General features: G+C 40.7%; 1 protein-coding gene across 1 annotated transcript in view; it reads right to left on the bottom strand.

Annotated features, from left to right (window-relative positions):
- Positions 1–1,884: 1,884 nt before the first annotated feature.
- si:dkey-228d14.5 (uncharacterized protein LOC796266 homolog) overlaps positions 1,885–14,710 on the bottom strand; it is a 55,666-nt gene continuing 42,840 nt past the window's right edge. Inside the window, exons 4-7 of the mRNA XM_052041568.1 lie at positions 10,534–10,601; positions 9,020–9,150; positions 7,588–7,765; positions 1,885–3,823 (exon numbers count right to left, since the gene is read on the bottom strand). Of these exons, the coding sequence (XP_051897528.1) occupies positions 3,600–3,823; positions 7,588–7,765; positions 9,020–9,150; positions 10,534–10,601 (601 nt within the window). The 3' untranslated portion in view covers positions 1,885–3,599. The remainder of the gene's footprint in view (positions 3,824–7,587; positions 7,766–9,019; positions 9,151–10,533; positions 10,602–14,710) is intronic.

The following is a 14,710-nucleotide window of genomic DNA, read 5'->3' as shown; positions in this document are numbered from 1 at the left end:
GTTGCAAATGTAAGAGGAAAGTATATGGTATGGTAAATGGCAGGACCCTTCAGAGCATTGATGTACAGAGGTCTATAGCTCCCTGGAAGTGGCAACACAAGAGGATAGGGTGGTAAAGAAGGCATATGGCATACACTCCTTCATTGGTTGGGGCAGTTGAGTATATAAAATCTGGAAGTCAAGTTGCAGCTAACTTTATTTAGGCCACATTTGGAGTATCATGTGCAGTTCTGGTCACCACACGACAGGAAGGATGTAGAGGTTTTGGAGAGGGGGCAGAAGAGGTTCACCAGGATGCTGTCTGAACTGGAGTGTATTAGCTATAAGGAAAGGCTGGACAAATTTGGATTGGTTTCCCTGAAGTGTCGGAGGCTGAGGGGTGACCTGACAGAAGTATACAAAATTATGAGAGGCATAGATAGCATAGATAGTCAGAGCCTTTTTCCCAAAGTGGAGAGGTCAAATACTAGAGGTGGAGAGAGGAAGTTCAGAGGAGGTATGTGAGGCGAGTTTTTTTACACAGGGAGTGGTGGGTGCCTGGAACATGCTGTCAGGGAAAGTGGTACAAGCAGAATTGATAGTAATGTTTAGGAAGTGTTTAGATAGGCACATCAACAGGCAGGGAATAGAGGGATATAGACCATGTGCAGGCAGATTGGTATCATGGTCAGCACAGACATGGTTGGCCAAAGCATTGTACTGTTTTATGCTCTATATAAAGCGAGGGCACCGTCTTAAAACGATAAACTAGGGTCTGTAAAAGAGCAAGAATTTTTGTCTAATGCATTAAGACAATAATGGAGGGACTTAGAGTAGAAAAGAGTTCTTGCTTTTTAAAGAAACCAACAAATAGGGGACATAAATTTAAAATGATGCAGCATTAGGGAAAAAAGTCATTCAATGGGTTTTGGGGGTTGGAACACTGCAGGAAAGGCCTCTTAGGTTGCAGGTCATGAGAATTAAGGATTAGGGATGGGGGTGTTGATAAGGAGAATCAGGCCTGGAGTTGGGGGATGGGAAGGTGGAGACATTGGAGAATGGGACATCATGGAATGGAATTGTGCAGGATGAGGTATTGATGGATGGGAGGCTCAGTGTCAGTGACACGGTTGTACTAGGACCTGAGGGGGAGCAGGGTGTTGCACAAACGTACAAGCAGGTCCTAAGCCTTGGCAGTGGGTGGGCATTGGGACTGAACACTACTTCAAAACGATGAATGCCTCAGGCCCAGTGGAGAGCATGAGTTCCCCTGAAGTAATGCCAAGGCAAGCCAGTTCTTAAGTAAGGCTTGCTGTGGTGTGAGTGCCTATGTCACTCATGGGACACAACCACACAAATAAATTTTGTGAGTGACATTAAAACCTGTTTCATGCTGTTTGACATGCTTGCTGGTGTCCAGTGTATATACTGTACATCCTATTCACAGAGAACCCAGATGAAATGAGTGAATAAACCATTAACATGGCAGAAAAACCCTGTCTAATCCAGGCTCTTTGATGTTGACTGAGTAGTGAATGTTCCTTGGTTAATTTGTAAAACTCCTTAGCTTATTTTTGAATAGTGGTAAAGGATCTTCATATTGACTCAAAGGGCCTGGTTTAGCATCTCCTCCAATAGATGAGAGCTCTGACTGTGGCATTCCCTCTGTACAAGTGTCAGCCAAGACCTTGTGCCCAAATGGCGTGGCACTTTAACCCTTGAATGTGTGGCTTAGAAGTGACGATCCTATCTACTGACCCACAATTATATAAAAGTAAACCATGGTTGTTCCAATGAAAGCCAGTACTGAACCAAATATCATTAATCTTGTTAGGAAGAGATGAAGGTATCAGGTGGTTAGGTCCAGTGCAACAATACTACAACTCAGGATCAAACAGCCAGCTTGATTTGAGGTATTGATGCTGAATTTATTTCATGGAGTTTTGAAAGCTAAGCATGATACAGAACTACAAATAGTACAGTACATTTTCCATTCTGAGTGCATACAATAAAACCCAAACAATTAAGAAAAAAGGTAAAATGAATTCCATTTTATTCTCCCTACTGTGGAAGGCACATCCAGATTTCAGTGGAATTAAATGTGGCAGCATACCTGAGATTTGGGGCATTTGATCTTTCATAAAAGTGTGGAGTTTAGTGTCAGAGAGTCTGACTGTTGGTGTAAGTTGTTTGGCAGCATGAGGAATGCAGCCTTTACACAATGAGTTATTATCTGGAATGCATTGTCTGAAAGGGTGGTGGAAGCATATTTAATTGAACTATTAATGAAGATGAGCGCTGGGACTAATTGCTTAGCTTGTTCAAAATGCTGGCACAGGCATGACGCCAACACAGCCGCTTTTGTATGGTTCTGTGGTAATAAGAATGGGTGATCAATCATGACTGCCATTATCAATATCAAAAATAGATATGATCAAAAGATAAATATCACCTTGAGAGAGTCTGCACAGCAGAGAATGTGTCTATTAGCAGGGAATGAATTGGGCTGGCAATTTGTATAGCAGCAAGGCAGTGATGTACCTGGGTAGCATACACAGGAACTTCTGCTCCTTCAGACATTTCCTCCTTCCACAAGGTAGTAACACCTCTTCAATCAGTTCTTCAAGTGCTGTTTAACTGGAGCCCAGAACAGAACTGAGAGGTATCTTACTTCCATTCATTTCATGCAATGGGAAGCTCCATAGATGGCAGCAGGGAAGGAAGGAGCTGATCCATTGCGAGTGCATTTGACTGTTTAAAATACCCTGAGAAATTACTTCCTTTAGCAGTCATGGCTACAATCTTCCCATCAGAGGCAACAAAGTAAAGTAGTTATTAGAGAAAATGGGCCCACCTGCCCTACAAACCTCAACACCTTGACTGGGTTCTGCACCAGCCCTGGTCGAGAAGGTGTGTTCATCAGGCCTCATCAGTAGCATGGACCAATGTACAGGCAGCACTGGCCAATCCATTGTCACCTTAGAAAAAATGGTGTGACCTACAAGTGTAGGCTTGAAGACAGCCAAGTGCTTTTTGGCTGCTTGGCACAAAAGGCCAGAACCTTTGGGGAAGCTGGATGGTAAAGGTGGTAGTTACCTTCTTTTTGCCTTTCTCACCTTTCAATTGACCCACTGCATATTATCCAATCCAAGAAGTGGTGGAGCAACCTCAAAGTCAATCGACAGTTCCTCTAGGAACATCTGAAGAAGCTGGAGGGCCAGGAGTTCCCCATCACCTTTCCATGTCTTCCTTTGCATGTCTTTCTTGGATTGTGGAGGATGGATGGAGAGGTTGGGGGGGGGGGGCAGTGGCGGGAGGGTATGGAACTCAAGGGCAGCAAATACTTAATATAGTTAACTTTTTTAACATAATTACTTTACATTTAGGAGCTGAGTGCTATTGAGAGACACTGGAGAGGAGTATTTGGACAATGACATTTCCCACAGTCTTACGCTGTGTAAAAGTGGATGTTTGAAAGAAAAAAGCTATCAGTTGATTCCAAAGAAGAAACAAATAGTTTGATAGGGACTGAAAGACTGACAATACATAAGCTAAATAATATGGAGAATCATGTGGTTGCAATGGCCCAGAATTGCACAGCCCGTCTGTGCACTCTGCTTCTATTTGTCGAATGTAGCCATACCTGTACCTCTGGGTTCTGACAGAATTGCAATTTTCTCATCGTCGGGTCTACTAATGAATACGAGGAGAACTGAAGAGGTAATATGGTAAAATTCAAAGGCAAATGACATAATAAAAACATAAAAATTTGTGGCCAAGATCCATTCACAAATGGCTCCTATGTGTTTCTTTGAGAGATCTGGATGGACAAAAAAAGCCAAATCTGGAGCAGAGTTAAGGATAATATATGGCAAAGACTAATTCATAGAGTCACCAAGTAATACAGCATGGAAACAGGCCCTTCACTGTTCACTGTTAAATCATATGCACTCATGTGCTTTCTCCCTCCATACCCCCAACCCCCAACACACACAAACCTTCCCCTACCCACTCATATATCTTTTTGGATGATCAATCCAGCTCCGTATGGCATCTACATCATTGGATGAATTGGAAAGTTTATCCTAAGGTTGCAGCCAAAACCAGGCTCTGAATCTAATGCACATGCAGCCTGCCTTTATCCTAGCCTTTTAATTTTTAACTGACTCAGAGTGTTTAATTGGCCCAACTCTTGACCAGAAGGAGATATTATAGTTCAACATGAGAGAAAGAATCAGGAGTAATGTAGTAGGCACTAAAGCCTACTCTTGCCACACAAAAGCCTACTTTGTCTCAAGGGATGTGGAGAGATTCAGAGAATTCCAAAGACGTACATGATGAAAGATCAATTCTTATCCTGAATCTCTGCCCTCTAGTTTAGACTTTCAAGCTACAGGAAATTCCCCCTTGAAATCTACCCTGTCAATCCTCTTAGATTCTTGTTTTTCTTAATGCAATCACCTCCTTGGCTCCAGTGAGTACAGACCACTTGTTTTCAATCTCTCTTTACTGGCCTATCTCCTCATTTCGGGAATTGATCTAATGAATCTACAATACAAGGAAAGTAAATCTTTTCTTAGAAACAGAGACCAAAAATTCATGACTCCAAATGAAGTCACACCACAGCTCTGCACAATCTCAGTTTGATCTCCTTATTTGTGTATCCAGCCTTCATGCAATAAAGCTAAGGTACAAGTTGTTACCCTACTTGTTTGCTGTATTTGCTTGTTTACTTCCTACACTCATGAATCAGAATTGACATTCATTGGTGGTTCCTAAAACTCTCCAATCCACTTCTTGATATTATGGTTATGTTCTTTTATTGTATAACCATCATTAACCTTCTTATTTAGAAAAAAAATGATCAGTTTTTAATTTTTCAATGCAATGTACATTCATTGATGATTTTGGAATATTCCTTTAAACGTTTGCCACTGTTTATCCATTGGCAAGTTTTTAATTTAATTTCCCAATGTCCTATTTAATGTGAAGACTGTAGTTTTAGACTGGACTGTATCCCTTTCAAGCTGAATATATTTCATTTCAATTACCCCCAGAGCATGTCTTACTATGGGATTAATAATAAATCTTGCCTTGTTACAGAGGATTATGTCTAAAATGGTCCCATGACATCTTGCTTCAGAAAACTGTCCCAAATATATTCCATAAATTCAAACCTGAAGCTGCTTTTTCCAGTTTAATCTGCCTTTATAAAGATGAAAATCTCCTGTTTATTGTATTATTTTTGGTAAAATCTCTTCTTATTTCTTAAATAATTTTATTTCCAATCATGTTGTTTTTGTTTGGTAGATGATAAACTAAACGTGTTTGTTTTTTTCCTCTGTTTTCTCTTATCACTACTTATGTTGATACTATTTGTTGTTCTTCTGGACCAAACATCACAACAGCTCATGTTATTCTTTAATATCAGATACATTCCCCAAATACCCTTCTACGTCCATCAACTTGCAGGTTTACCACTCAACCTTCTTTCTGTCATGACCGTTGGGTCAAAACCATGTACCCCTCTTTGTACCACTATTTTGTCCATTGTATTATTAATGCTTTACAATGCCTTTAACTTTCCAACTGAGAATGCTGTGTGACTTGGAAGAGGTATTTGCAGGTGATAGTGTTCCCATGCTGCCATCTTCCTTCTGTTCAGGTGAGAGATAAATGGGTTGAAAGTCACATTCTTTGAAAAATGCTATCATAGAAACATTTTTATGACAGATAAAGGAACTAAGTATATGTTAGCCAAATTTGCTGATGATACAAAAATACACAGGAAAGCAAGTTGTGAGGAGGATGCAAAGAATCTGCAAACGGGCAAAAGGTTTTTGCAGATGGAGTATAATGCATGGCAGATATGAGCTTATCCAGTATGGTACGAACTGGAAAACAGAATATTGTTTAAATGGAGAAAGACTAGCTGTAGTACACAAGGATGTGGGTGGCTCCATACATGAAACACAGGAAGTTAGTATGAAGCCACTGTCAGTAATCAGGAAAGCAAATGGAGGGTTAGCTCTTATTGCAAGGGGGTTACAGTATAAAAATAGGGAACCCTCACTAGAACTGTACAAGGCAAAGGTAAAACCACATTTGGAGCACTGCATACAGTTTCATGAACAATTCTCATTTAAGGACATACATGTTTGCATTGGAGGCAGTTCAGAGAAGGTTTACTGAATTAATTCCTAAGTCGAAAGGGTTGTCAAGTGGGGAATGGATGAAGAGATTGGGCCTAAACTCATTGCAGTTTAAAAGATTATCATATGATCTTATTGAAGCATATAAGATTCTGAGGGGGCATGATAGGGTAGATTCTGAAAATGGTTCAGATTTTGCTGGTCTGCACTGCGTTTTCTGAGGAGGTGAAATGGAACTGAACATCATGGAATTATCAGCAAAATCCTCAGTCAAGCTCTTTGAATGCTTTACTCCAACTCTCACATTCCCTAGGAGAAGGTGTAGTTTTGAACTGCTTCAACTGCAGATATCAAAGCCTCTGCACTGGCTAGATTTACTAACTCTGGCTCAAGGGTTATCTGGCAAATATGATTAGCTTGCCCGGCAGCTGGATGGAGTCTACACTGTGAAACTCAAAGGCTAATGCACTAAGGAGAGCATCACAGTTGAACCCAATTAAGTCTTCACCCAAAGCTCATGGATATTCACTTTCAAGCCTAAATCACCACAGTGATCAAGAGTGCAGAATCAGTTTATTTGGCTTTCCGGCCCCTGCACGATGAGACCAGCTGATGCAGCTAATTGCATAGACAATGAGACGATTACATGAGTTTGGAGAATGGTTTTCTAAGCAGGAAGTTTTTTTGCATGAAAAACTCAATGATGCTGGAGGAACTCAGCAGGCCAAGAAGCATCTGTGGAGAAAAGTAGGCGGTCAATGTTTTGGGTCAGGACCCTTCTTCAGGACTGGAGATAGGAAAAGGGAAAGCCCAATATATAGGAGGGAAAAGCAGAGCAGTGATAGGTGGACAAAAGGGGGGAGGGGGCGGGGTGGACACAAGGTGGCGATAGGGAGATGCAGGTAAGAGATAGTGATAGGCGGGTGCAGGGGAGGAGGGGAGAGCAGATCCGCTGGGAGATGGGTTAAAGGTAAGGAGAGAAAGGAAAAAATAAATAAAGGTAGAAAAAAGAGAGATAGGCTAGGAAAGGAAAGAAAACACATGGTTGGGGAGGGTATGGGGAAGGGCTGTGGGAATTACTTAAAGTGGGAGAATTCAATGTTCATGCCGTCAGGCTGCAAGGTTCCAAGATGGAAAATGAGGTGCTGTTCCTCTAGTTTGCGCTTGGAATTCTCGTGGCAGGAGACCGGGGACTGACATATCTAATTGACTATGCTTTGTTTCTCAAGTTTTTTTGCATTATGGAAAAGGGGGGTTGGGGGGGGTGAATTTTGAATAGACCTTTCAAAGAATCAGCAAAACTACAATGGTCCAAATAGTCTACTTTTATTCTGTAAGATCCTATTATTCTGGAAAATGGTCCTATGCATCTTCCCCTTTCATTCAGTTTAAGTAAAGCCAGGAGCAGGGTTGAAAACTACGAATTATCTAGGACGATAACGTCAAAGAAGGATACAGCCGATGGAGAAGATCACTTGAAGGCTGGTCAGTACTCCACGTATCGGCACCAAGAAGCATTCCTTTCCGGTTATATATAGCTTGAATGTTAAAGCAGTCTGTAATATGCAATACATGCAACCGCTGACAAAACATAGTGAGGCTCCAAAGTAATGTAGTACCATGAGAACCGATGACTGTAAAGGAAGCAAAACATTCATGCTTTTTGACTTTAAAACAATGGCTTAAAATACATTCAAGTAATTTCACAAACACAGTAAATTGAAGTTATAACCTTAAGAAATCCTAGTTGGATTGCTCTTCAACCATAATGAACAAATGAAAGAAAACTGCTTATAAGACAATGTCCACTGAACTACCTCTTATCTGTCAGCTGGATCTCTGCCATTCCCACTTCCAATCATTCCCACATTCAACGTTCAGGTTTTTCAATATTGTTTATTTTTCATTATTCAGCATATCCAATACTTTTCAGTTGGAATTTCCATTTTCCCCAACTCCCAACAACAGGATGCCCATTTTTCCAGCTCCCATCTTTAAGACATAGCATGTACTTCCTACCCCTTGACTCCCATATTGCTGAATGTTCAACTACCCCATTCTTCCATCAGACCCAATATCTTTAATCCTTTTGTTTGTCCATCTCTTTAATATAATCCTTTTTTCAATTTTCTATTCTTTAGTATGGATATCATTTAATATCCCATCCTAATGTGGCTATCCCATTCTTCAGTTCTTTATGAGCCCAACCACCTTGATTAACAACAAATTTTACTTATTTTTCTATGAAATTCATTTGAATCATTTTAAGGTGATCATACTATTTACCAGATGGGGAGCAACTTTAAAATAAAAGGAACATTGAGGATAATTTCAAATGGTAATGGTGTAAAATAACAATATTGGATTGGCTACCAATGGAATTGAGAGGTGTACATTAGGTGGCCAATCTAATGGTGCCATTTTACAAAACCACCCAAAGCTGAAATGACTACCCGTGACTGACAAATTAACTTCAGGGAGAAGCACCAACTTCAGCTCATTGAGCAATTAAAATTGTTGATATTCACAAACTAGTTTAAAAATGGCAAATTCTGCATCCTTCTGCTCATTTGTTTATTGTCCATTCAGTTAATACACTGAGTAAGAAACCAGCCTTTCATCTCCGCTTGGTTTGGGCAGTGATTACTCATCATAATCACTGATGAGTAGGGCCCCAAATCTGATGGCAGCATGACCATTTTGTTCAGAGATGTCTAAGTAAGTTTTGAATCCCAGTCCCAGTGACAATATTCATTATTCACATTATATTAATCAGGAAAACACTTAACTATAGGCAGTCAGCAACTAATATATGTCATTTTCACCAGAGGGCTTAATTTCCTCCCACAGTAAAGTTATTCTGCCTCATCTTATTCACAAGCACTTACGTTACAGTTTCCAGCAATGAAGCCTCCCACGGAACCAAAGAAGCCAACAATCATAGCAACCTTACTCAATGTAGCATCATCCACTTTTCGATCCACTATCTGAGCATGTCGAAAAATACACACGACAGCGACTGAAAGAATCAGACCAGGGATAGGTTATTAAATGGGTTACTTTGCCTAACTTCAAGCCATTTGTCAGCCATTTACTCTCGTATAGACACATTCCTTCCCACTTTGGGAATAATTGAAACCATTAAGATTTACTGCTCAGAATATTAATCCCATTCTGTCCAAACTGATTTTTGCTTGTGAAATTTAAACTAGTTCCATCATGTTGTGTCTCCATCTCATTCAGGCATTTGTGCATTTTTCCCTATAAAGGCCATTTGATTCTTCTTCAAATACACTAGGCATTCCACGTCTAATAATATCAGAATTATTTGTTTGCTTAAATTGAAATACCATTGGGCTTAAAGACCTTATTTCCTCACTCTACCCACTATACGTTCCTATATGCAACAACTTTCTGCATAAAAAGATCCTCAGCTTTTTCCAGTGACTATTTTTAATTCATGCTACTGGGTTCCCAACCAGATTAAATAAACTTTCTTTTTGACACTATCAATTTCCTTCAAAGTTTTAGAAAGCTCCATTAATCCTTTCCTTGGCCTTTCCTGCTCTAGTGAAAATAGTGCCAGCAACTCAAGTTTTGGGATACTCATTCCTGCTCTGAGCTGACCAACCATGTTTCGGAGGGTTATATTTTGCATTAGAAATGTATGTTCAGCTGAGAACCCAGTGTCAGGAATTGCAGATGCAGAGTGAAGCTCCTTCTGCACTGCCCCATCCCCAGCATGTCTATTAACAAATTGGCATTGTTGCTCCATCAGTTGACAGTTTTATTACCTGTACAAGTCATGCGCATGATTTGAGTGAGAAAACCAATTTCATATCAATTGGTGTCACATTTTAGCTAACTTTGGGATGCAAGGCAAAATCTACTTAGAAATGGACTGAGATTATCCAAGGGTCCTTAAAATTGGCAAAGGGAACAAACCTTTATACAAACAATCTACATTGACTCAGATCTGAAAAGTATTGCATTAATCTCTCTCAAACGCTCCTCAATCAAGAGAAATGGGTTAAAATGAGACATGGACCTCTCTAGGTTATTGTTATCTTGCGGGATTTTTTCCAACTTGGTATGAGGTAGAGAGATTATTAAAACCTGGAATTATCCATCATTAATTCAGTTGTGACAGTGAGACAACTCAGAGCAAGGACTGTTTATTCTGTCACCCTATGGTTCACAGCATGAGAAAGCAATTTTTTACTTTTTTCACTCTGATACATGTACATATACATAGTATAGCCACTATGATCATCCAGTGTTTCCAACACTCAGATTCCTTACCTCATCAAGGCATGTTCTGATTAAAATAGTACCGCATAAAAATTCCATTCAGTAAAAACAGAACTTTATTTGTGCAATATTTCCCTTGCACTGTACTTACATAAAACAGACACTGCATTGAGCACTGCACTGTAGAGGGAGTTTTCAGGGAGGTTCATGCCACTGGTGCTGAAATCAAAAGCAGATATGAGTATGGAGACAATGCTCCCTATTCAGCAGCAAGGAAGCATAGGAACAAGAATCACATGCAGTCACAAGCCAGCATGGGTCTGGATGAGAAATGGACTATCTGAGATCCTAGACAATCATAACTCTTACTTTCTTCTTGTTAAGTTTATTTAGTGTATCTGTGACAATGTTCCCAGGAAAAATCACACATAAGTGAGCACACGTACAATTGTATGTTTAACGCTTATCACCTCAATAATGTATGCCTAACCTATGCACTAACACCCCAGCCACAAAACCCACCCTTTCACTGAGGTCCAAAACTTTGCCTTCAACTGATACTGGTACAAATATTTCATGAGTCCATGTTGCACTTTATTGAAAAGTTTGTGACAACATCACTTTCCAGAAACACAACCTGTCCTGCACAAACATGACAGCTCTAATTATGGGTTCAGAGGAGCCAAAAATTTCAAGAATTATTAAATATTAGTTATTATGTCATCACAGGAGATATAAAGATTGAGAAAAGGCTATTCTGCCTATCAGAAACCTGGCCCTTTATTTTCTCCACTGGAAGTTACAAGTTACCTGCCAACTTTTACTTTGATAAAGCAAAGAACAGGGACTGGGGAGGGAGGGAGGTGGGTTGCACAGGGGATCCTCTGACAAGTCCTCCTTTTCCCATCACGGCGTTGGGAATTTGTGCCTGAAGTTCCCCTCTGCTTTATCAGGGATACCGTTTGCTCCTAAAACCTTGTGGTTTTTGTTGACATCGGCATTTTCAACTAGGGCAGCAGTCTGCATAGGTGCTCTGCGAGAGTCAAGGATAATCATGTGAGGGATACAGTCACAAATAAGGAGCTCTTCAAAGTGTTCCTTGAACAAGTGCTAAGTGCCTCTCTGTCCTTGATCAGCACACTTTTGTTCTTGGCTTTCAATTTTTAGGCTGTAGATGGCCTTGACTGCATTAAAGAATCCACGCATGACAGGGTTATCAGCAAGTTGCAGGATCTCCTGTGCTCTTTCCACCACCATCTGCTCTTTAGGTTACAGATTTTCTGTTCAACTTCAGCCATCATGTATCTGTACAGCTGTTTCTTTTCCTTTGAGCTAAATGGAGTTTCCAATCCAATTTAATTAGCTCAATCTCCTGGTCAAGAATGAGCTGTCCTTTTCATCATATCAGTCCAGGCGCTATCTAGTTAAAAAAAAATCAAGAATCTCTTCACAGGTGCTATTATGGTGAACTTCATGGGAGTCCATAAGCTGTGGAGGCTCTGCTGTGTGGGAGTTGACTGGTTGTGAGAAGCTAAGATGAACTACCTTTGTGCCCTTGACTTATTTGCTTATTACAAAACAGAAGGAGGTCATCCGGTCATGCGGCATTAATTATTTTGCAGCAACATTCCTGTTCATACATGGGACCATGTCTATAGGGATCACAGAACAAATTAGGTGGTTTTCATTCCAACAATCACCACTTGTCATGGTGGTCGTGATGCACACATCCTAGCCTTCCTTTGGTTGGATGACTATGTAATCTAATAGGTTCTGGTGGCTAGACTGAGGATGCTGCCATGAGTACTTATGCTTGTCTCTGATCAAACAGACTGTTGGTTATGACAAGACAATGCTCCAAACATTTTGTCAGGAGGAGAACCATGGAGTTGGCCTTCCTTACTCCATCCTTGACAATCATAGCTTTCCTGAGGCTTGTATCCTTTCAGAAATGGTATTCAAATCACGTGAAAGAATCAGTTTCTCTCCCTCTGGGATTTGGACAAGGGGAATTTGACAAGGTTAAAGTAAAAGTTCTTCTTGGCCTCATTTTCTTAGTTTCTAGGGTTGTGGCATGTACATTGATGATCATAGTATTCTGGTTCTACATAAGAACATAAGAAATAGGAGCAGGAGTCGGCCATCTGGCCCGTCGAGCCTGCTCCACCATTCAATCAGTTCATGGCTGATCTGGCCATGGACTCAGATCCACCTCCCTGCCTTTTCACCATAACCCTTAAATCCCTTGCAAAATGTATCTAATTGTGTCTTAAATATATTTAATGAGGTAGCCTCTACTGCTCCCCTGGGCAGGGAATTCCGTGGATTCACTACACTCTGAGAAAAACAGTTTCTCCTCATCTCTGTCTTAAATCCATTCCCCTGAACCTTGAGGCTATGTCGCCTAGTTCTAGTCTCACCTACCAGTGGAAACAACCTTCCTGCCGCTATCTTATCTATCCCTTTCATAATTTTATATGTTTCCATAAGACCTCCTCTTTTTTCTGAATTCCAGCGAGTATAGTCCCAGGCAACTCAATCTCTCCTCATAGGCTAACCCCCTCATCTCCGGAATCAATCTGGTGAACCTCCTCTGTACCACCTCCAAAGCCAGTATATCTTTCCTCAAGTAAGGAGACTAGAACTGCACGCAGTACTCCAGGTGTGGCCTCACCAGCACCCTGTACAGTTGCAGCATAACCTCCTTGCTCTTAAATTCAATTCCTCTAGCAATGAAGGCCAACATTCCATTTGCCTTCTTGACAACCTGTTGCACCTGCAAACCAACCTTTTGCTATTCAGCACAAGCACTCCCAAGTCCCTCTGCACAACAGCATGCTGCAATCTTTCACCATTTAAATAATAATCTGATCTTCTATTTTTCCTTCCAAAGTGGATGCCCTTGCATTTACCAACATTGTACTCCATCTGCCAGACCCTTGCCCACTCACTTAACCCATCTATATCTCTCTGCAGACTCTCCGCATCCTCTGCACAATTTGCTTTTCCACTCAGTTTAGTGTCATCAGCAAACTTAACCACTGCGGCACCCTGCTCACCACTGATTGCCAACCAGATAAACACCATCTATCCCAACTCTCTGCCTTCTATTGTTTAACCAATCCTCTATGCATACTAATATATTACCCCAACTCCATGCAACCTTATCTCATGGATAAGTCTTTTATGTGGCACCTTATCGAACGCCTTCTGGAAATCTAAGTATACAACATCCACCTGTTCCCCTCTATCCACTGCACTCATTATATCCTCAAAGAACTCCAGTAAGTTTGTCAAACAGGACCTGCCCTTCCCAAATCCTTGCTGTTTCTGCCTGATGGAACCACTTCTATCCAGATGTCTCCCTATTTCTTTCTTAATGATAGCTTCAAGCAATTTCCCAACCACAGACTATGCTAAACAGTTAAACAGGCTAACTGGCCTATAGTTAACTGCTTTTTCTCTACATTCTTTTTTAAACAGTGGCGTGCCATTCACTGTCTTCCCATCCGCTGGAACCTACCCAAAATCCAGAGAATTTTGGTAAATTATCACAAATGCCTCTACTATAACTTCCACCATTTCTTTCAGTACCCTGGGATGTATCCCATCAGAACCAGAGGACTTGTCTACCTTTAGGCCAACTAGTTTGCTCATCACTACCTCTTTAGTGACAGTGATTGTATCGAGATCCTCACCTCCCATTGCATCCATAACATCTCTCATTTGCATGTTAGATGTGTCCTCCACCATGAAGACTGACACAGAATAGTCATTCAAGGCCCCGGCCATTTCCATATTACCCAATATTAATTCCCCCTTCTCATCTTCCAAGGGACCAACATTCACTTTAGCCACCTTGTTCTGCTTTACATAATTATAGAAACTTTTTACTATCTGTTTTTATATTTTGTGCTAGTTTACTTTCATGATCTATCTTCCCTTTCTTTATTGCTTGTTTACTGGTTTTCTCGCTTTTTAAAGTTTTCCCAATCTTCTAGTTTCCCACTACTCTTAGTGACTTTGTATGCATGAGTTTTTAGCCCGATGCCTTCTTTTATTTCCTTCGTTATATTGGCTGGGTCTTCCAATCCTTACTGTGCTTTGCTCCCCACCTCCCTTAACTTCCTGCCTATCTTTCCATATTATCTGATACCTTTTGATATTTAATCCTTAATCATATCCACACTGCAACCATGTTTCTGTAATGGCCACTAAATCATACCCCTTTGTACTGATTGTGCCTCAAGTTCACTGACTTTGTTTCAAATACTACAGGTATTCAGATGAAGTGCCCTTACATTCATTGTCCTTTTAGAATCTAGTAA

Source organism: Pristis pectinata, chromosome 30, assembly GCF_009764475.1.
Source record: "Pristis pectinata isolate sPriPec2 chromosome 30, sPriPec2.1.pri, whole genome shotgun sequence".
Classification (NCBI taxonomy): Eukaryota; Metazoa; Chordata; class Chondrichthyes; order Rhinopristiformes; family Pristidae; genus Pristis; species Pristis pectinata.
This window is presented reverse-complemented; position numbering and strand designations above follow the sequence as displayed.